At 40.7% G+C, this 23,270-nt stretch overlaps 3 protein-coding genes and 2 non-coding genes across 5 annotated transcripts in view; 4 read left to right on the top strand and 1 right to left on the bottom strand.

Moving 5' to 3' along the window:
* Nucleotides 1-331: 331 nt before the first annotated feature.
* On the bottom strand, nt 332-8,764 carry LOC311368769 (high affinity cGMP-specific 3',5'-cyclic phosphodiesterase 9A; the record flags this gene model as incomplete). Its single annotated transcript, XM_084487548.1, has 14 exons — nt 332-523; nt 1,037-1,183; nt 1,378-1,482; nt 1,574-1,676; nt 1,786-1,853; nt 2,013-2,105; nt 2,460-2,582; nt 3,116-3,293; nt 6,279-6,338; nt 6,531-6,673; nt 7,132-7,234; nt 7,586-7,637; nt 7,802-7,963; nt 8,677-8,764. The coding sequence occupies 14 exons, from the start codon at nt 8,762-8,764 to the stop codon at nt 332-334; spliced, it is 1,617 nt and encodes a 538-aa protein (XP_084343674.1).
* Nucleotides 8,765-15,586: 6,822 nt separating this feature from the next.
* nifk (nucleolar protein interacting with the FHA domain of MKI67) lies at nt 15,587-20,639 on the top strand. The gene is made up of 6 exons (XM_084487598.1): nt 15,587-15,808; nt 15,904-16,032; nt 16,695-16,803; nt 18,798-19,009; nt 19,489-19,545; nt 20,027-20,639. The coding sequence occupies exons 1-6, from the start codon at nt 15,689-15,691 to the stop codon at nt 20,222-20,224; spliced, it is 825 nt and encodes a 274-aa protein (XP_084343724.1). The 5' UTR covers nt 15,587-15,688; the 3' UTR covers nt 20,225-20,639.
* On the top strand, nt 16,887-17,020 carry LOC311368901 (small nucleolar RNA ACA64). The gene has a single exon (XR_014640054.1). It is a non-coding gene; the product is annotated as a small nucleolar RNA ACA64 (small nucleolar RNA).
* Nucleotides 19,608-19,741, top strand: LOC311368902 (small nucleolar RNA ACA64). Its single transcript, XR_014640055.1, has one exon. It is a non-coding gene; the product is annotated as a small nucleolar RNA ACA64 (small nucleolar RNA).
* A 312-nt stretch (nt 20,640-20,951) lies between the features above and the next one.
* The window catches only part of clasp1a (cytoplasmic linker associated protein 1a), a 102,379-nt gene continuing 100,060 nt past the window's right edge, over nt 20,952-23,270 (top strand). The window contains exon 1 of the mRNA XM_084487599.1: nt 20,952-21,047. The gene's annotated coding sequence lies outside the window, so the exon portion shown is untranslated. The remainder of the gene's footprint in view (nt 21,048-23,270) is intronic.

Raw genomic sequence — 23,270 nt, 5'->3', positions numbered from 1 at the left:
TGTCAAACAAACACAATAAAAAGTGAATAACATAAACTCAATCAATTTACATATACAAAATGTGGATAAATATTGACCCGCTATTCCTCCATACAGGCTCCTATGTGTGTGTATGGCTCGTTATGACTCCATATAGACTCCTATGTGTGTATATGGCCCGTTATGACTTCATATAAGTTCCTATGTGTGTATATGGCCCGTTATGACTCCATATAAGTTCCTATGTGTGTATATGGCCCGTTATGACTCCATATAGACTCTTATGTGTGTATATGGCCCGTTATGACTCCATATAAGTTCCTATGTGTGTACAGTATATGGCCTGGGCTGCTCACTGTGCTGCTGTATTTGAGCACTCCTGCACAGATGCGGTCTGAGCATCTGCTGCGGTCTGGGAGCCTGGAGGGGATTCTTTGCTCTTGGTCGCCTTCTCTTGGGCCCGGTTCTGTTTCTCCCGCTCCAGAGCTTTTTCCATCTCAGTGTAGTAGTCCAGAGCCTTCCGTACAGGGTCTACTATGTGCTGCTGCAGGGGCAATGGAAAAGTAGGATTTGTGAGTAGTCTTTGTTTAATATTTATACATTGTTGCTAGGCCATAGTATGGCACTGGGAAATATTTTGACAGCATATGGCTCAGGAGGTAGAGCGGGTTGGCTGGTAACTGGAAGGTTGCTAGTTCAAAGCTCAGAGATAATGTCTAGCCATCATCTCAACAGAATAAAGGTTTAAAAACGTGAACAGACAGTGTTTAGCGCCTCAGGTGAATTAACTTATGGCTGCCATTTCCATATTCAGATGAGCTAGCTTGCTAGCTAATGTTACATTAATCATACCGTAAAACCAATAATAGCACAGGCGTGTTTGTCTGAACAGCATAGCGCACTGGCCTGTATTACAGTCAGGCCATTATTAGAGTCAGAGTGTAGTTATATTAATATTAATTGATATGGATATATATTAACGTAATAGCTTCTGGTAGCCCACATTAATAACGTTATATAAGAGTTATAGTTTATTAAAGCTGCTATTAGGGCCTACCTCCAGACAGGGGAAGAGGTGGACCAGCTCCATGAAGAGTGGCAGCAGGACAAAGCGGATGAAGCCGGTCTGAGACGAAGGCTTGGTCACCTTGTCGCGGTCCATGAAGGGCGTGACCGGAAGCCCCTCCAGCTTCTCCATGTCGCTCTGAGGAGGACAGCAGCAGGAAACCAGATCAGAAACAACCCGCTGTCTAAAACAAATTCAAACCGCATTCATGCTTCTGGGAGACTTCCTGTCCGCATCCAAGTGCCCAAGAGCAAGATGCCATCAACCCTACCTGGTGTAAAATGATGTGAATTCTTTGGATACCTGTCTTTGTAACCGCTGGTGGACATTACCTGGTTGTAGAACTCCTGCAGAAGACAGTCCAGCCACGGCTCGGCCACTTCCATTGGCCGGGCTTCATTGGAGATGTCACTCACTTTGATCAGGATCATCATCAGCTATGTGGATTACAAAATACAAAACCACGTTAGATCCAGACAGAAACACACTCCATTGCATGTTTCAACATCAATTCCTCACTGTTATTACCACGTCTTTGTGGTCCTTGTTCTTAAAGTCAAACACAGGCAGGATCATCTTGAACTTGCTGAGGATCTCATTGTGTCTCGTCATGTCAGTGGCCAGGATGCATCTGTATTGAACGAATGATAACAAGCTTAACACAAGCTGGAGGAACAGTGTTAAACAGAAAAGTGTGTTTGTCACTAGCAGTCACATACATAGGCTACAGACAGACTTACTTAATGATTCCTTCCCTTATCCGCTTGTATTGCTCCATCGTCAGATTTCTGAAGATGTTGCTCTCTGTCTGTGAGAGTGAAGAACAGTGTGTAATCAGTGTTTTAACAGTGTGTAATCAGTGTTTTAACAGTGTGTAATCACAGTTTGAACAATGTTTAATCAGTGCTGTAACTGTGTTGAATCTGTGTGTTTAATCAGAACTTTAGTCCAGCTGCCCAGATCTTACCTTCTCCAGTATCTCAAAGGCCACGGCGGAGTGATGGTTCTCTAATGGAGAGATGTCGTTGTAGCGCAAAGCCAGCTCAGTCCGTGCATTAATCTGACAGTGTGAAAAATTATGTCATTGTAGGGGGATGGGGTACAACATACTGTTGGTCCATAGGCTAATTAGTAATCAACATAAAGATCCAATGGGGATTACTTTAAAAATATAGAACGTAGTTGAAACAGTTGAAATGCATCTTAAAAAAACACATAAATATTGTACATCCAGTGACAGATTTCCATGAGGGTTTTTGTTATTGCAGAAGTAAGCTATTCAGAAAGAAAAGCCTTAATTGCTGATGACCTCTACATGTGGGTCGGGCTATGAACATGAGGTTGCTCTGAAGCGAAACATTGCAGGATTTCACTTTTGAAACCAGTAATGGTTCCCACCATAATAGGAAGGTACCTGATAGGCGTTGTTATACCCGGTGTGGTCGAGGTCATGACACACAGCAGAGGTGAGCATAGTCAGCAGGTCAATACTGTCTATCTTACTCTTAAGGTCAGTCATCCAGATAAGCCCATACATCTGGAAAAGGGGACAATGATGCAAAATCTAAATCAGATCAACGTCTGCGGATAAATATCATCGGTCAATCAACATTTTGGGTGTAAGGGTCCTGAGTTCAATGTCCACACAGCCATCCTGGAGGCATACTTAAGCCTTGTATCTGAAGTCACTGTTAATCTTTTGGATAAAAAGTCAAAAATGAAAAAAGTTATAGTAATAGTGGTACATGGTAGAATAATACCTTTTTTAGTTCAGGTTAGTTCATTTTTCTTCAACATGAACCTTATATTCCCAAATGCAGCAGATCAATGGAAGCCACTTCAGTATCTTGCTTTAAGGGCTCATTTGGTAGGCGTGGAGGGTGAATAGATGGACATACCGCGTTCATCAATTACCATGGGCTCTAATCCCTATTGATCTGGCACACACACCAATCAGTCATTGAGGTGATCAACAAATTGGACAATTTGTTACCACTACCACTAAAACACACACCTACATTATTCAATGTACACCCAATCATTCAAGGCCACATGCACATACACACTCACCATCTGGGTGACACAGAAGCAGTGTTTGAAGTTGTGGAAGGGGATGTTGTTGTATCTGCGGTACACTTCAAACAGGAAATGTTGCAGGACCTCAGGCTCAATGTTGAAAGTGGCTATGAAGTCCAGGTCTGTGTACATCACCTGAAGAAGCACCATGATCTCTGCATCCTCCCATTGCCTGGGGATACACGGGTCGGTTCTGGGATCAATCCCCAATGCCATTTCTGACAATTATGGCGATCATGGCCAGTAATTCCTCATATCCTGGGTTGCTCATTGGAAGGATCGAGCTCTGTCTGGACGTGTGGAGCTCTATCTGGGTGGTGTGCGTGTGTGTGTGTGTGTGTGTGTGTGTGTGTGTGTGTGTGTGTGTGTGTGTGTGTGTGGAAGTGTGGAGCTCTGTCTGGGAAAGTGTGTGTGTGGAAGTGTGGAGCTCTGTCTGGGCAGTGTGTGTGTGGAAGTGTGGAGCTCTGTCTGGGCAGTGTGTGTGTGGAAGTGTGGTGCTCTGTCTGGGCAGTGTGTTCGTGGAAGTGTGGTGCTCTGTCTGGGTGGTGTTTGTGTGGACATGAGAGAGCTCTGTCTGGGTGGTGTGTGTGGATGTGTGGAGCTCTGTCTGTCTGGGCAACGGTTGACTGTGGTGACTTTCAACCGCTAATAAGTGTTAACTGTCTAACCCCTACCTGCTACTTAATAACCTGTCTCTATATCCACTGTCTAACCCCTACCTGCTACTTAATAACCTGTCTCTATATCCACTGTCTAACTCCTACCTGCTCCTTAAAACTCTCTCTGTTCACCGTCCAACCGTCCTGCTCCTTAAAAACCGTTCTCTCCTGTTTAAGAACTGTAATAGAGAGCTAGCCATGTGGGACCATCCTGACCTCCTGAACTCACACACCTCTCAGCTATTTGGTCCCCCCAAATAATGTAATAATAACGGTGACTCCCAAGGAAAGTGGAGCAATCTACAGAGAATTCATGTTCATCATGTTCTATTAACAGAAATTTGCCATTGAGGGCTTTTCTCAGCTGACAATATGTTTTTGCCAGCCTGTCCTACAACCTAAACGACAGAATAAGTTGATTGTTTATGTCATCCTAAACGGCCCGACCCAGCCCGACCCAAGAAACCGCAAATCGTGAGTCAAGGTTCTGTCGTGGCAAAACAAAATGGGTGACATTCGTTTTACTCTGAGTGGAAAATGAGTGTAACATTTAAGATTGTTTCAGCATTAAAATGCATTTTTATAACATTTCTAGCAAAAATTTGGAATCTTTAGTCAGTGAATATATAGGATGTTTAGTATGTTAGTCAATGCAAAGTTTGTTATCGTTGCCATGGTGATCATACGGATGCTGCTCAGCTTGCATGTTGTTTAATCAAATTCTTTGCTTTATGGTCATCTGCGCTGTTGTGTTTAGTGCTATTTTATGTAAGTGATGATGGTCTTCCATATTCTTTTTTTAGAGTGACCCAGGGTCCATTCCAACGGTTTCTTTCATAAATACATTTTTTTGATCAAGATAATTATGACAAATAAAGCCAAATTAAGACAAATTAAAAAATTTTGAAGCGTGAACACAATAAAAGTAAAAGGCAGAATAAAAACATTATAAAAGGCTACTAAAATTACCAACAAGGGGGTAAAAGAGAAGAAAACAATTATTGTATGTGGGGGTACTGAATGACTTCAGAGTGAGATAGATACGTCTTATAATAAAACTGATGAAATTTGAATAAAACCAATGTCATCCATTTTGTTTTGGCAAGACAGAACCTTGAAATACATCACTTATTGCTGTTTTTTCCAACGCAGTCGATAGGGAGCTAAACATTCACATTTTAGACGACCTAAACAATCAACTTATTATGTTGTTTCGGTTGGAGATCCTGTTGGTTCAACTGGATTCACCAAGGTTTGGCTGGTGTTTTTTGAACAACGAAAGACTGCAGCAATAACAATTTCTGACCGTGGCCAAACTGATCTTCATTGCATAACAGAACACTCGTCTCATTAAGCTAGTCTAGACATGCCATAAATGATTGGGTCACGTTGAAACACTATTGATACGAATTAACATGCTGATTTGGCACATTTTCAGGAACTGCTACAAATTAGGAAAGCAAGTCAACTATATTCATTGCATTCTACCTCGTACCTTGCATGGGGTTTTTGGTCTCATCATGTGACCCATCACAGAGCAGTGGACTGCATGAGTCTTAATAATTAAAAGGATATTGGTAATAATTCAGACCATTACAGTTTAGATTTCAAATAATTGTTACCAAAAACCAACCCACCACAGACCTAAGACACTTATTTTAAAATGGGATGATATGTGTACTAGGGTGACATAACATCCTGGAAAAATGTATATGGTTTCTGTCCTAATAATACGTATATCCTTATTGTCCAGTGTACTTCATCTGCATTGGATAGAGCTTGAATTATTTATTCAGGTGCAGAGACTAATCAAATATGATCTAAGCACACAACCAATTTCCTGAATTGAGCTATGGGTTCACAATACATCCCATCTCTTCTTAGGCCCTGACATAATCACAGTCGACACCCGATAAACAAGGATGATTGTATTGTAAAACAAAAGTGTATATAACATGGTTATGGTTATGGTTAAAAGACCATATTTTGTGTAATGCAGTACATCTAACTAGGAAGCACAAAGCTCTTCTCACCCAAGGCTAAATTAACATACTTTATCTATCTATCTCATTGTGTTTTTGGTTAAAAGACAACGACAACAGAACAAATGAATAAAACAACCAATTAAAAACTGCGCTTCCTCTTCCTATCCAACAAGCAGAGCCTTCAAACACTGCGCTTCGTAAATTAGACTTCCTTTTGATTTGCAAACCCTTTAGGGCTCCTATTCATATTCATATGGAGAGTGTGTTGGTTCACTTGAAAAGCCAGGGAGAGCTGCCCTAGCCTCTTCAGAAATTCATCAGAGGTACTGGGAACCCAAGCACAATACTCACAATACACAACACTCTCTCTCTCTCACTCTCTCTCTCTCTCTCTCTCTCTCTTCTCTCTCTCTCTCTCTCTCTCTCTCTCTTGATGAGACAGGTGCACACACAAACAACAAGCATACACACGCACACGTCATTGATCATTGTAAATGGTCCATTTTTACTCACCAATTATCAAAGGACGGGGTCTTTAAATACTGTCTCACATCTTCGGAAACCTCAAGAGAGCTTTATAGATATCAAATACAAATTAACAAACCATTAAGACACTTACACTGGCTAGCAGCCATATAATATCGAAACAGTAGCTGGTGGAGGAAACTAAAGGTTGATGTATGGCTACGAGAAGATATATTGTAATATTCTGAACTAGTTTAACAACACATATCTCCATTGGTAAGACGGATAAGTATATCTTGCCTCATCTGGAGAAACTTGTCCCGTACGTGTTTGACCTCATCACAGGTTTTGCGTAGAGGTCTCTTGTGGTAGAAAGGGGAGGGCTTGTGTGGTCCCTCAGACAGCTCCTTGAATAGCCCTAGCCAGCTGAGGTGCTCCACACTCTGTGTGGAACATAAACACAGTGAGGTCAGCTAATATGGCGTCGCCTCATGAATGAGTTAACATGTAATTAGGTATTCTGTCATAGCAGACATGCATGACAATAAGAAGAAGCAGATCAAAATCTAAAAGAAGAAATTGAGAAATGTAGATGATGCCAAGTTTTGGATGATCAAACCATACCAAATATTCACTGCAGTTGGCTTTTGTTTTCAACATTCAAACCAAGATTAAAAGGACTTACTGTACTGTACTGTTTTAGTTACATTAGTTAGTTACATTATAGATAATGTTTTTATTTGAGTTAAATAGAATCTAAATTAAAAAAATATATATATATATTTAAATAAATAATGTTGGCTGATACTATAATCGTCCATATTTTATATTTTATAATCTTATATTTAAATAAATCAAAATGCAACCATACAACAACAAACCCAGAAGCTTTGACATTCACCTCCAGTTTCTCCCGGAACAAGTCCACCTGTTTCTTCATCTCGTACACGACTGCAGGCGTCTCCATCGCCTGGTTCAAGATCTTCTTCTCCAGACCCTGCAGTCTGATCCATCAAACACCACTTCAATCAAAACTACAGAACAGAAATACAGGCTTACCACTTTCACAGTGGAACAAACCATGTATTTAAAATACATGTATGAACGCTGGAAGTAATTTATTAATTGGTAATCTCCATTTGTATGAATAATTGAAAGGACAGAAGCAGCAGAAGCAGAATTTGTACTCTACAATTCATATATTCCATTTGTTATTCCCTCTTCTTGAAACACACATTGAATATTTAATTTATATCAAACTATTTTGTTAATTAATAAAGTCCAATTGTTGGACGCATAGTCTGAGAAGTCTCCAAGTCCCAAAACACAACAGTACAAAAACCAAATGGGCCTACCTTTTCTCCATGGTGGAGAGGTCAAATCCGAGTGCCACAGCAAGCTCCACACCTTCAGTGTACGTATGAAGAAAAGACAAAAACAAAACCGTCAGAACCCACTCACAGGCTTTAGCCTAGGGTCTTTCTTTGGCCTCATTTTACACCTAGTTAGCAGCCTTCCTGGTTCTATTGTTAACAACCAAGAAGGCCGCTCGGTGCCAACGACAGAGATACCTAACAGCTCACTGGTGCAGTCTGCAGCCACCACCTCCAGCTTGTAGCAGGAGCTGGGGTTGTTAGGCTCCAGGCGGGGGGAGATGTTGATGAGGTTGCCCTTGGGGTTGTACAGCTTCAGGATGTCGTGGGGTCTTGCCTCGGCCGCAGAGCGGAACAAGTCTAGACAAAAATGTCAATGAAAGGCTACATAAATGGTATGTTATGATATTGTTATTGTAGTGACATTGTATAGGCCAGGGCCTGCTTATAAAATGTATGATTCCAACTATTTACAATGTAATCTTGGATCATTATGTGATCATATAATTAATGTGATGTTATGGTATGTTATAATTTGCATCAAATTGTGACATTTAAGTGGTGGTCCTAATATAAATAACATTAAAAAAAATTGAGGTATAATGCATTTGAAACGCGACTTTTAGTCCTATTTCACTTCATATTTAACTAAATGAGCTGGACCACCTCCTCCTCCCTTTAGGACCCACAGAGGAACTGGTCGCTGTGAAATTATTCAAATATGCTCCATGTGTGTTTGCAATAGTTGACTATTTCCATATCGCGTTAATATAACAAACACAAAACAGACCAATGCGTTTTTGTTCTAGTTTGTGCTGGTGTGTGACTCGCTGTCTCGTTTGTATTTAAAATGGGCACCATCTCACAAGAAGTTGAATATTTAAACATTAATATTGGTTGCTTTTGAGATACAGACATAGGCCTATTTAATATTTGAAGAAATAAAGTGTTTATTTCATTCTGAGCAAAGATTAAATTGACCTAGGTAAATTTTTACACCGATAGAAACACCATGATCGGGAGCTTACTGTACACATTGAAAGTGATCTGTGAGCGACGTTATTTTAACTTACCTTTTAAGTCCTGCGCTGGACAATCCAACGGGAGCTCGGCTCTCTCGGGCCTCCCGTTCACCGTGAAGTAGATGATCTTCGTGGCCATATCAGGTGCTGATGATGCTGCTGTAATAAGTTGTGAACAGCACGTCCGTGCGTGATGAGGAGGACCTCCACGGAGCACCGCCCTCCTCATCACGCACGGACGTGCTGTTCACAACTTATTACAGCATCATCATCATCATCTCCTCCCCCCTCCTAGAGGACCTCCACGGAGCGCCGCACGGCCCTCCTAGTACTACCCCTTCTAGAGCTGTGAACTGTGGTCCGCGGACCACTAGTACTGCAGGTGGTCCGTGGAAAAGCAAAAAAAAAAAAAAAAAGCAAACTTCGTGATCACAGATCACATCACATGCATAGCCTTTATATATAGACAGTGTATATCTGAAACGATTTGTTTTAAATTATAAATGGAAGAAATAAGGCCTATTATTATTTAAAGTTCCAGTAAGTTTCTTGATGATTTCTGAAATGTTTTGCATATGTTACTTGGACAAACTCCCAGCCTGTTTGTTGAGGACTTTGAGAAGATTCAATATTTGACTTTATCCAGTTCAGTTCAGTTCAGTTCGTTTGTGATTACTGTACATATTTAATATTCCATTATCATTGCTATGGATATAAGCCTGGTGTTCAAATTAACCTGATTACGCCCTCGGGCACTTTAAATAAATACATTAAATATGTGGCAGCCTTTGTGTGCAGTAAACGTTCTTTTAACAAGCTTGTTGTACTGCTATGCTATGTTACTTTTAGTGCTAATATATGCCTATTAAGAGGTGCGGGTAATAGACATATTTTATTATGTGTATTATAAGGTGGTCTGCAAAGATTCTTGATTATAAAAAGTGGTCCACACACACTCAAAGTTTGAAAACCCCTGCTCTAGACTAGAGGACCTCCACGGAGCGTTGCACCGCCCTCTGCCTCCTTCGCTACCCCCTCCTTAAATCCCTAAACCGTGTAAAGGCTGCTATCTCCCTCTGAGTTAATAGGTGGCGCTGTTAGATTATCATGACGTTAATACATTACTGCTCTCACCTGTCTTTGTCATGGACCTATAAAGAAAGGTCTTTGTGACGGATTTTAGCCTTTTTGAATTGGATCAGGGATTAATGGTGTGTTCCAGATGCCTCGGATACCTCGGAAGTGGGGAAATCTCCCAGCTTTCTTGTAGGCACGCCGCCTTTTGGTCATGCCCCCTCGGAACTCTCGAATTCTGAGAGTAGACCGAGCGATGTGATGACGCTCTCAACAAAAATGCTCTTACACACTTGATTACATTGCTACTTTATTCCGATCACCAATGTCACCAAGGTCGCAAGACAGATTTAAACCAAGCTGACAATAAAGTTCTATATCATATCATATCATATCATATCATATATCATATCATATCAATGTATGCATTGCACGGTCTTGCTGTGTGCAATACAATGTAAAGTTGTGTTGTCCGTTTTCGGGCTGGTTTGCTAAAGAGGCTAATGTAGCTATCAATAACAATGACTAGCCAATGACATGACACAATCACAAAAACGGGAACGCTATAACAGGAAATGACGTCACAAGTGAAACTTGAAAGGCTTGTGTCCAACATAGATCTATATAGAACACTGGATGTCTTACGGCGGAGTCTAGAACGTCATCACAGGCGACCATCTTGTCACAGGCAAGCTTTCTGGTGGTACCTGAGGTACAGTCAGTGATATGCACAAACGCTAATACTCTTATCTCGCTGAAATCTTGACGGATTTACAAACGGTTTGGTTTCTTACAAACTACTACTATTTGTAAAGGGAAATCTTGTACCTATTTTAGATTATTCTTTTTTTTTAGAAAATAACATAATTATTCATAAGTAGTAGTAGCAGTGTCATAACTACATCTCTGACGTTTATAACAAACCAAAGCGTTTGAAAATCGGTTGAAAATTGAGCAAGTTATGATTATTAAAAAAGTACATGTACCACTATCAACACAATGTTATGGGTGAGCGAGCTGACTGTGGCAAGATGGCCGCCAGTGTGGACGTTCGACTCCATTGGCCAGCAGCGCGGACGAGACATCAAGGCCCCGTCCCAATACCTCTCCTAACCCTAGATTTTTGCCCTAACCCTATATTTTGTGCATTCTCGTGTAGGGGTAGGGTGTCCCATTACTGTAGGGAGCAGTGTACAGTGGGTAACGGGAGCGTCCCATGTAAAGTCAATGAGATCCGTCGACGGACGTGTACAGTGGGAAAGGGCTGCGGGAAGGCGGAGTTGGAGTTCCAGCCCCGCCCACATCCGGATTGGAAGGTTTAGCCCCGCCCACATCCAGTACCTATCGTACTTCATTCAGGACGAAACTTGCTGCATTTACGAGACCTGTGAACTGTTTCTTTTTAACGTACATAAATGTTGTCATCAAATTGCATTTATATTTTGTAATATACATAGATCTTCATCATTATTTGCCTCTACTTGGATCATTTGGCATCTTCTTGGTATGAATTGGCAACATTGGGCGAGTTGAATTAAACTTTTGGGAACATATTTCCCACAGCATTTAAAGGCCTACTGCATTATCTATCATTTGAATACAGTATCTGATTGTATTAGGCAATTGTAGTCAATAAGGAAAATCAATAAACACTAGGCCTTTATAGCAGCTATTTGATGTATAATATGATTTTTGCTATTCTGAAATATCCCAATGGTGCACTTCAACAAAAGAATATCTTTCAGGTGAATCTCCATCAAGAAGTTGTAGTTTATACTGTAAATATATGGTTAACAAATGTTGTTCATAATCTAAAGCCAATGTAGGCTATATTAACATATGCAATATATGTTACCACAATCTGTATGATTCTATACGAGGTAGTTATGGAAATGAAGGACACATGAATAATTATAACACTCACTGTCTCCCCTGTGTTCATGTGAATACTATCACTACACTACAATGACCCCTTTTCATCTTCAAGTGGACGTCCTGGGGAGAGAACTTCCACTCAGCCTTTGTGAGGGCAAACCATGAGGAATACCTATTTAGTAGGTAGTTTAGTTGATAGTAAAATGTATCTTATCCATTAAAATATATTTTATTGTAGTACAACAGGAACTACAAGAGAACTTTTTTTACTAACCTAGATTAAGAAAAAAAGTCTTCAGCTGCCGTCATAACCTCGCTCTTCAACCATGACAAATGTGGGGGAGACACCATGAACAGTTTAAGAACAGTCATTTATTGAACAAAACCCAAACAGGTTAAACACCCAGGAGATGGTGTGCATGCAATCCCAGGTTCGTGGAGTATCTGCAATTGAAAGGAATCATGAAAGGATAAATCTAGTGATATATTCTGTCAACTAATTCCATGAGAAGACAAAAAACAATAGATAATTGATCCTACTAACAAGTATTAGTTCTGTAGCCAAATCCCGATGTGGCATAAACATGGACACAAAGCATTTTCATATATATTTTGGAGTTGCCCCTCTATAGCTCCTATTTGGACCAACATTCACAGCATCCTGGAAACTTTTCAACCAAATAAAATCATAAATAAAAATAAATAAATGTTCACCCACCAACCCATGGCCCATTTATTGTGTAACCCCTGCACAGAGCTGGCAGAAGTGAGAGCAAAAACCAGCGTGCGAGTTCTCGGAGTAGATGCCCTGCAGCTCCCCTCTATTCCCCTTTCCTGCAGCCTGTCGGTAAATAAAACAGTCCTTGTTAGAGGGCCCCCCTTTATTTTCTATGGATTATCACATTGAAGAAACCCTTGGTGTCTAGAAGTCCTCTGGTCAGTATTCTACCCATAGAGATACTCACTGTAAGGTTCTATTTTTGTGTCTCTTGGGTTTTATTACTTGTAATTGCAATGTTTACTTGTGTCAGTTTTAAACAGCTACAATTATTAGTTATAAAATTATTTATAACCATATTTATTCTTTTTATTTTACTACTGCATGAGATCATCATTATTGCCTAAGTCCCACCTCCGAGGCTCCAGTTCCCTCGGTCAAATGTCTATGGGAAATAACATGGGCTTTTTTGAATGATCGCACATAATTGACTCTGTAGGTGGGGAAGGAGTATCCAAAAAAAATCTGTTGGAGCTATGTTTGAAGTTATAGGTCCCATGGCATGAAAATTTCACTTTATGAGGTTTTCTAACATTAATATGAGTTCCCCTAGCCTGCCTATGGTCCCCCAGTGGCTAGAAATGGCGTTAGGTGTAAAACTGCTCCGCCTTTGAAAAAATGTGTGTTCACACCAAAATACACATTTTTTGCCTGGTCACGCTGTGGCCAAAGTTTTGTCGCGCGACAAATCATAATCTGTTGCTGTGCAGTTATGTCAGGCGAATTTTGTCGCACAACATCTTTTGCCCACCAACGGTGCTTCATGCCAATTCATTCTCATCAACCATGGCCGAGATAACCACCATTGCATGTCTTTACATTGCATATCTTTAAGGGTTAGGTGTGTGTGTGTGTGTGTGTGTGTGTGTGTGTGTGTGTGTGTGTGTGTGTGTGTGTGTGTGTGTGTGTGTGTGTGTGTGTGTGTGTGTGTGTGTGTGTGCGTGCGTGCGTGCGTGCGTGCGTGTGTGTGTTTACCTGTGGGCTGGCGACCTGCTCCATGATCTTGAGCAGAAGAATCTGGTCCTGGTCCCGGACCTCGTCTTTGGAGTCCCCCAGTCTGTCTATGAGGCTGGGCGGGACTACAAGACGACACAAACAATGTTATGGGAATGAATATTGCAGAGCCACTGACGCTGACCTCAGCTCCGTGGCCGGGTTACAGCTATCTGCAGTCCTGCAGATTTTCTTCATTCATTTATATAACTGTGGTTTTATTTATGTGCACCTAGGTTTACATTTTCAGGAGGATGCTAAGATGCCAACTACCCTAACATACTCAGCAGCATAAATATTAAGTAATCAAGCACATAACAAGCATGCTAAGTACCCTACCATGCTAAGTACATTACAATGTTAAATAACCTAGCATACCAAGTACCCTGCAACTACCATGCTGGCCTAAGATACTAACTACCCTAGCATATTAGGTACCTTACAGTGTGAAGTAACCAAGCAGTATCCTCACATACTAGGTCAAAGGTGGGATAGAACCAGATAAAAAGAGGAAACATATCCTGTTATAGTGGTTGTAGCAGCAGCTCTATTAATAATATTGTGCAATAAGGGATACCTGATGGCTTTTGCAGTGCTGCTGCCTTTTCCTTTAACGTCTGCTCTATGGGACTATAGAAAGGGACTAGGGAGGTGGATGTAGGATACAGCTTGTATTTGGTTGTAGGGCCAGTGCCAGGACCCATGCCAGGGCCAGAGCCACTCTTGCTTAAACACACCCCTGACCCCGCCCACAACCACACCCCTGACCACGCCTCCCGATTCCACCACGTCCATCCAAGTACAATGACTTCAAAATAGGATGAACTTAGTTACGTGACAATTGAATCACAAACTTCAATCCAGTTTAGTTACATTTTGTGAAATAGGGGTAAATTTAGCTCAACCATCCATCCTTACACCTCCATCCTTTCAGTGGAGTCAAACAACATAGCTACGGTATCGTAGGAAGTATTAAAGATGGCGGGGATCTCACCTGTTCCCACGTGGGATCTAAATCTGTCCTGTAGCCTAGTCACTAAGGCAGAGAGGAGGTCCAGACCCAGCAGTGCCACCTAGCGGAGAGAAATTAGAAAAAGAACAATATTATTGTTTGTTGCTTACCTTGACATTTCTTTCTTGTAATTACATTTATTTGTTAATAATTCAAATATAACATCAGGATCAGTGGAGAAATGGTCTCATTTCGCATCAGTGATGACATATCCTAGCTCTAAACCACACCCACAATTAAAAGTGTACTCAACCCAGAGTGCAGAGGACTGTGGGAAAGCTGCAATTGTGAGTCTTTCGTTTAAGATTCAGTTGTTATTGTGAAAGGATAAGCACTTCTCCAATATCCACAACACCAATGTTCAACTAGTTAGAGAAAGGCCAATGAATAACAATAAACATCACATAAACAACACAGTGAGAAGTTGACACCATGGTTGTAGTCTGTTCTACTGCTAACTGTAGCCCTGGGATGGGCACTGGAAGTTTAACTATCCTTGTCATGGGGAGAAGGAGATGTTCAAGGAACAGATGGTGACAACAGCCCTGCTAACAACCGCAACGTCACTTTTTGCATCACCTGGTAGACTTCACAGTGCCTGGTACCTTGGAAACCCAAACCTGTTTTCCAAACATTTTGTTTGTTGTAAGAAAAAGACAGCACTAATCGTAAAAACAGGAATAATACGTGCTAGGCTGTGCTGAATTCAAAGTTTTTGAATAGGCCCTACATATTATTTTTATTGTATGCTGTGATTAAATGATTAATTCATGATATTAATTGAAACATTCCTTTAATACATTTGTATGCGTCAATGTACATATATACAGTGTAGAGATGGACCGATCGTGATCAGCCGATAGTCTAAAAATAGCTTGATCGGAGATCCCAAAAACGCCGATCAAGGGGCATAAATTACTCGCACAACCTTTATTTTCTTTCTTTTTTTCAAATCAGAACCAGTGGCAGCGTGAGTTCTCCTGTCTACAACATTGTGCTACACTGCCAGGATTTCATAACCTGACTTTCGCCAGATTTCTGCGACCCACCGAAAAGTGTGACAGTGCAATACATACTAATCTATAAAAGTCCATTAAAAAGCCTTCACGTGAACTGCGTGGAGGCTGATATCTACCTCCGAGCTGATAGGGGACGCTGTGAGAGCGCTCCCCACCCTAAATTAAACCCTGGCTTCCTGGCCTCCTGGTCTCCGTTATCACCACATGGGCCACCGGATGAGCACTGAACACACCAACGTGGTTCTCCCAGGTTGTTGTGGTTTTACTCGAACGTGTTCTACATTTACTCCTTTATTGAAATAACAAGGAAACATGACAGAGGGTGGAAAAGCCGCGATGGTCAAAGCTCAAAAAGAGCTGCTGGCCCTGAACCCTGAAGAGGAGTCTGCGTTCAGGAAGAAGGTCCGGGCGGTGAAGAAGAGACCCAAACAGGTAGGTTAGTTACAGGCCGACTGTAACACTCTAATGTCGTTCAGTTACACATCGCTGTCTGGTTGTTTGTATATTTCATGTGTCTGTTTCCACAGGTCAGCGGTCTGAGCCCAGGCGTGGTTTATGTCGCACATCTGCCCAGATCTCTTGGAGAGAAGGAACTGAAGATATACTTCCAGCAGTTTGGGAAGATCTTGAGATTGCGCCTGTCAAGAAGTAAAAAGGTAACAGACATCATTGTTTGTTATTTTACTCCGTTGTGGAATTAGTCCACATCCTCTTTGCAGTCAACTTTTTAAATTCGAAAATCTTCTTCATAGCCCCTGCATGTGGTTAATGCAAATTCTCCATCCCTCATGTTTCTATTCGACACAAGAGCCAATGGAGATGGTGGGACATATAGTATATGAAGCGTATTCGTTCCAACACTCTCAGCATAAATTCATAAGAATGTATTGACTCAGTTTTGAATGGTTGAGCCTGACCCCTTTATAGGCCTGGGCATTAAAACAATAAATTAACGTATCATGATAGACTTTTGATCAATATCAATACAAAACATGTTCAATTTATACTGATAAGAGACTGGACCACCATATCTAGCAGCTGGGTTTGTTACACAAACACGGTTCCATACTTATTTACAATATTTGAGTTTTCATTGTTGTATCGGCATTGGAGTATTTATAAATGAAGAATAGTGGAAGGTCATATTAAGTGTTAAACAGGAGTGTTTAAATCCAGCATGGTAATTCCTAGTCTTTTTAGGTCATTAAAATTATCAATAGTTCAATCAATATGATCAAGTTATATCATGATATGTCTTTCAGCCATATCGCCCAGGCTTACCCCTTTATGTACCCTGCTATTCTCTCTTCTTTGCCAGACGGGTGGCAGCAAAGGATACGCCTTCATTGAGTATGAATGCGATGAGGTGGCCAAGATCGTCGCTGAGACCATGAACAATTACCTCATGCGAGAGCGGCTGATCAAATGTGAGTATTTTTGTATACAACCCAGAGTGAACTGAATGAGCAATGTAGTTCCAGGAGAAAAATACTTCCAATTATTTTGTGGCACAAACTGAAAATGACCTCTGGTGTGCCAGTCACCTGGGGGCAGATTACTGTGCCTACAGTGAAGTTGGGGGCGTTAATGCTTATCACTTGCTCTACACACTGGCCAGCTGGTAAAACCAATACCCCCACAAAAATCTAAAAGGAATCCAAATGGAAACCGTTCGTGATGGTTGTTGTACTTTGTGTGTATTTTTTCGGCACAAATATGCAGGTTAGCCAGCATCTAGTCTCACAAATCAGATTTTATTAATAATCAAAAGTCTGACAAGCAGACAATCTCAAATCTGGGTGAATAGGGCATTCCAGTTTAATTTAATTCAACTTTGTTTGGACCAATCATGTTGGTGGATGCTGGAATCTGTAAGCGCATTTTTGACTTACCGCAAACACAAACTCTGCCAGTAGTTTAGTACCAGTGAACTTTCCTTGGTGGGAAGATAAGCTAAAACAGAATGCCGACATTCTTGGATACAGCCCCAGCCCATACATACAGCCTGTCAAGGTTTTAACACGGTGTAGACTGACTTCTGGAGAAATACACTAAAATCAGGGTTTCCGCAGGTCCTTAAAAAGTCTTAAAGTCTAAAATCCAATAATTTGAATTTTAGGCCTTTAAAATGTCTTAAATACGATTGTGACAGGTCTAAAAATTGTATTGGAATATGGAACCAATAACCACTAATGCAAACTGTGCAACCCTGTTACAATTTATCGGAGCATATCCAGCTAGTGAGTCGCGGGGGCTAGTGGCGTCTCATCTCTTGTTTCTGTTAACGTTAATTTCAGCTACTATGGGTAAAGGCATCTACAACCAGATCTGGATCAACAATTGCACTGCACCTTGTGCAAGAAAACACTCAAATCAGGAACTTTGGGTATAAAGGAATAAGTCGCATGGGAAGTCAGAAAAACATAAAACCACTGTAACAAGACACCGGCAATGGGAGCATCAAAGTCGGGTCAAAGCATGACCCACACTGCACTAACAACGACTCCTGCAACTTCCTAATGGGTCCCAAGCTTTCTGGTTCCCGATCATGTGCATGTTGCGGGCACAAGCATATTACCCAGATGAAACAGAGCTCACATCATCAGCATATTCATTGAAATTCCACAAACTAATTTTATGTTAATAACCCAATTTACTATGGTGGGAACTTTTTGGCTGGGGCTTGTTTAAGGCGTCTGGTTACATTTTTTCACAACGTTTTAGACCTTCTCTGACTGTCCAGAAGTATAGCCGCCCACTTTTAACAGTTAGAAATGTTATGTTGTCTACAATGTATCTAGTAGGAGCTACGTTTTTGTTTAATGAAGCATTGCATATTGTACTCGTGCGTACACACATTTCTGTGTAGTCATGATCTGTTGAATGCGTAGACTTTTTTACTTCATCGTATTCTTTTTTTGTTTTGGGCCCATGCTCGGCGTTATCTATGCCCAGATGTACTGCTATAACATAGTAGGACTGCTAGATCTGAGATTAGCCAGCATCTCAATGTGATTGTGTCAATGTGTGTACTTTTTCCCAGGTGAACTTTTATTTTCAAATTGATTTATTTTGATGTCTGGTTACCATGATAAGAGTTGGAGCTCAACAATTAATTGCATATTTATCGATATTTAGATTTTGACCACTGAAGGTCGCAATTAATGCATCAGATTTTGATGCAAAAATCAAATTACAACTCATTACTACTCAGCTGCCCTTAACAAATCAGTAATTTCCATTAAGGGTACTTGGATTGGCAACACAGAAAATTAATTCAATTGATATTCTGTTAATTGTAAGGAAAATTGCAAAATAATAGCAATTTATAATTTATATAAAAATCTTGCAGCTCTACTAACGGTGTCATGCATTTATCAAACCAGTCATAGTATAATCTTATATGCATGTGATGTTCCAGGTCAACTGATTGCACCAGAGAAGGTGCACCTAAGTCTGTTTACGGGATCAGAGAGGAAGTTCAAAGAGCCCATCTTTCCTGCCGTGAAGCGGTACAACATGGTCCACACAGAGGACGGCATAGCCAAGATGACTGGAAAACTGCTGCGCAAGGAGTCCAAGCTCCGCAAAAGGCTGTCGGCTAAAGGCATCGACTATGAATTCCCTGGTTATGTACGTTAATTCTTTATAATATCCAGGTAGTCTAGCATGTTTCTAGAGTGCGGCCACCATTATGTCCACAGATTGACTCAGATTTTGGAGTGTAGTTACACCATTATTTCATCAATTGGTTCAGTATTGACTTTAACCTTTCTCTCGTTGTTTAGCTGGATGAGAATGTAAGTGAAAGGGAAACCTGTTGATTTTTGGAATCTTGGATCTTAAATATATTTTTTCAAAACAAGTTCAGGGTGTATTATTCCAGGCCCCAATATGTTCATGAATCCTCTTTTAAACACTGGTTAATTAAAATTTGAGACAATACATTGGGTGAATTTAGAGACAAATTTCATATTTTACTTTTTATATTTTAAAATCTGTCAACCAATATAACCACTACTACACCATCTCCCCCGCTCCTCCATGTGTTATTTCCGTATTGTTATTTTTGCAAGTGCCCCAGGGTAATGTATATATATTTTTTGTTTCAGTTTTCTCAGGTTCCAAAGAAGGAGAGATCTGAGAATGCTGACATCTCCACTTGCAGCGTAAGACATAAGGACCATTTGTCCATTCTATATCTCTTTCTCTCCCTATGACCCTGTCTTGCCCAGACTGAAAATGACTTCAGGTGTACCAGTGGCCTGACTTCGGATAAACTGGTGCCTACATTACTGTGACGTGTAAATGCTAATCACCTGCTCCCTTCTGTGGCAGCATGATAAAACCCATATGCCAACAAATGCCCGGCGAGAAACGGATGAAGGATCTAAATGGGTTATTAACAGCAGAACTGGACACAAACATGTGTGGATGTTGTGGTTATTTGGAATGAATGGGAATTTTAGTTGAAGGGTATTGAATGAGTATTCTCAAAGCCTCAGTAATGTTTTGGTTGAAGTCTGTTGTAAATGTCAAATTATGCTGTTTCTGTTTTCAAACCTATATTTCTTTTGGGCTCAATGGTTGGTGTTGTGCCATTGAATATGATTTTTTCCTTCTAATGACTACCTCATTTTCTCTCTTCAGGACATCACTCCACTCTGCACACCCTCAGTCCTGGAGCGTAGGAAGTCTCAGATCCGACCAAACAACGACACAGATGAGGAAGACGAAGAGGTCACCGTGAAGCTGCCCCTGGGCGATGAAGATGAGGAAGACATCAGTGAGGAGGAAATGGATAAAATCCTTGAGACAAAGAAGCCATCAGAGGGAGAGGCTGAATGAGGACTCTCTTTTATATCATGGACTTGCATCCCCCCCCCTCCACCACCACCACCACCACCACCATCAGAGCATGGACTCCCACATATTGGTGGTATGGTGTCCATGTGTCAACTAGGCTTTGAAGGGCCTAATACAACTTATTATAAGTCTGTCTTCTACATGTGTAAATAATTTCACAAACCAATGATGAACCTCCCTTAATAGGTAATTAGGTATTAAGGAAGAAATTTGTCCTTTGTAAAACTTCTTGGGCCTGAGAAACCTTTTGGGAAAACAGTTGCAAGTATAAAGGTTTTATAGTGCTTTCATTTCAAGTATGTTGCAGTTTGTCCCTCTTTAACATTACCTACACCTTTCATCAAAGTTGGTTACAGGCTCTTGTAAAAACCTTGCGCTAACAATAAAAGAAAGTGTATTGCACATTTTTCCATGCTTTATGGATAACATAATTAAGGAAGTATAATTTGGAAAGCTGTATTTACAACATCTGTATGTTTTCATAGGTGATTTCAAGGAATCATAAATTATACTTTTGAGTCTCTAAAGCCAGATTTAATGAGGTTCAATGAGGAAGTCGTATGATTGGAAGTAAGTTACCTGGTTTGTGTCCAGAAGATGTCGCTAGGGCTCTGTACATCGAGTAAGGGCCTTCTATGCGACAACGCTCGGCAAGTGCCAACATCATCCCTAGGTGCACCGCGCATGCGCATGGCTCTCATTCTTCTCCAGAATTCCGGGGTGGAGAGAAAACTGACGAATACACTGAGAAAAAAGACCCTGGAGTTATATTTATTCAACAGCTACGCTGTTTAAAAAGAATGTGGTGAGTGGCTATATCAATGTACATGAATGCAGTATATTCTTGACCCTGTGCAGATGACTTGGTGTGTTTCTTTGTGATGTGCTGGTGTCTGTCTAGATTTGACGTTTCATTGAAAGGTAGGGCTCTGCTAGGGGCTAGCCTATAGCTGTAGACCTACACACCTACCTATAATCCCCTCCAGATGTGTATAATGTTACAATGTGAAGCACTGAATGGTCGGTAAGTGCTAGATATTCGCTGTGATAGCGGACATTGTGTTACCCATTGTTAGTGCTGTCAGAGTTGGCTTTTGTGTGGTTTTGTGTGATTAGTTGCGTTATTTGGGCTGTGAAAGCTAGCCGCTAACGCCACACAAAAGCACAGATCCCTGGCTGTCAAGCCAGCATTTCCTCTCAGAATATAAATATAATTACTAATAATTAGCAAAAGTTATGCTGAATAGTCGTTATATGTTCCTATATATTACAAAATAATTTTAAATTGACTTTATTCAGCATTAGTTTTGTTCCTAAAAGCATTATATATGGTTTATATTGTTTCTCTATTGCTGCCCTGGATTCAGACAGTGTGTCAAGGGACTTTCTTTGAGTCTTAGTAATACACAGTAATGCATTTGTAATCCCATCGCAGCTTTTAAGTAATACAAAATAAATGTTCATGCTGCCAACACTTATTAAATGAAAATAGAAAAAATAAACGCCCCAAGGTGTGAGGATTGTACAGTCACTACCGGTATAAGTCACATGGACCATTCCAGAGGAAGGGTTAGGATCTGGGCATGCTCAGTGTGGCAGGCAGAATCTGCACACCTGATTTTGCACAGCTATAACTTTGCCGACTCTTCCATTAAAGCAGTAGGCATATAGTTTGCATACAGCCTACATTCTATTTGGAATAAAACCTAAATTGTTACAAATGCTTTATAAAAGTGGCATTACACCAGCTGCATAACATCAAAACAATAATGACATTATTCAACAGATCAAATTGAAAGAAATTATCATTATATGCTGTCCACTAGACCTACAATACTACAATAAAAAATCTAAACATTGTCACCTTGGCTTTCTGGCAGTGGCTATTCAAAAATGAGTGGGACTACTCTCACCCCTAGATTTGATACAAATGCAGATATTTTCCAATTCAATGTTTATTCAAGTGATAAAAAAAACATACAAAATGGATTTTTCTAAAATGTGACAAAAAGGACATTGTGGACAATATGGACATAAGAACCACTTCTAAGTTATGACACAAAGCATGCCCAGCCCAATTAAAATCTGGCACTCAATAAATGTGTTTCTGTCAATAAATATATTGTGTGGTAGATGCTTTAACCAAATTAACCTACATAAGTTTGAAGGCATATTGTTAGCAAATAGGGTTGCTGCAGTGGGACTCTTGAACTCTGGCCGTGTTCAGGCTGTACTCTACCAGTTGCTTAGTCACTGTGTTGCCTTTTGCATCATTGGGATCTTTGTAGTTTATGATTTGCCTCCGAGTCAGTAGAAACAAGTGAACACATTTAGCTGAGATGTCCTCAGCTCTCTCACAGGGGAACACAGAAAAGCCCTCAAGTTATCGATAGAAGGAGCTAGGTCAGCATGTGACAGGTCTTGTTTTGAAGTGGAAACGGTGTGCAAAGTGCTACTAGCGTATTAAATGATAAGCCAGGTTAGGTTGATACTACTAGAGCTGACCCCCCCCCCAATCATACACATCCACAATCCACACCCACACACTCTCCTTTCCGGTTTCCATGGTAGCCAATTATCAAAGCAGAACATTTACAGCATTGGAGGTTTGTCCCTTTGAGGTCACTGTACGCCCTATCTATCTACAGTCAATGGAACAGTTTAGATGATGTAAATCAGGCTGGAAATTAAAGAGTACCGTTTGTGGCATTGGTCCCAACTAGGGCTTCATTTTCTGAATGGTGTTCCATGGCAACGCAAGCTTCCTTGACACACTCCAGTAAAGAAAGTGCTTATTGTAAGGTTGCCTTTGCCTGTTTCACCAAGTAATCATTCCCTGTGGCAACATGTATATGTATGCCTCTTTGTTAAGATTAGCTTCAGATAACATTTATATTATGTATATAGGGGATGCTTTTATCCCAATAGATTAAAAGTGAATACAGAAACAAGGGTGAGATGGCCTACAGGTAAGCTGCATTGGGATCAAACCAATGACCGCTTGACCAGGAAATGAACACTTTCCACA

The sequence above is a fragment of the Micromesistius poutassou genome (assembly GCF_964030765.1).
Source record: "Micromesistius poutassou genome assembly, chromosome: 23".
Taxonomy (NCBI): Eukaryota; Metazoa; Chordata; class Actinopteri; order Gadiformes; family Gadidae; genus Micromesistius; species Micromesistius poutassou.
Note: the sequence above shows the minus strand (reverse complement) of the source record. Positions and strands in the feature narration are given on the sequence as shown.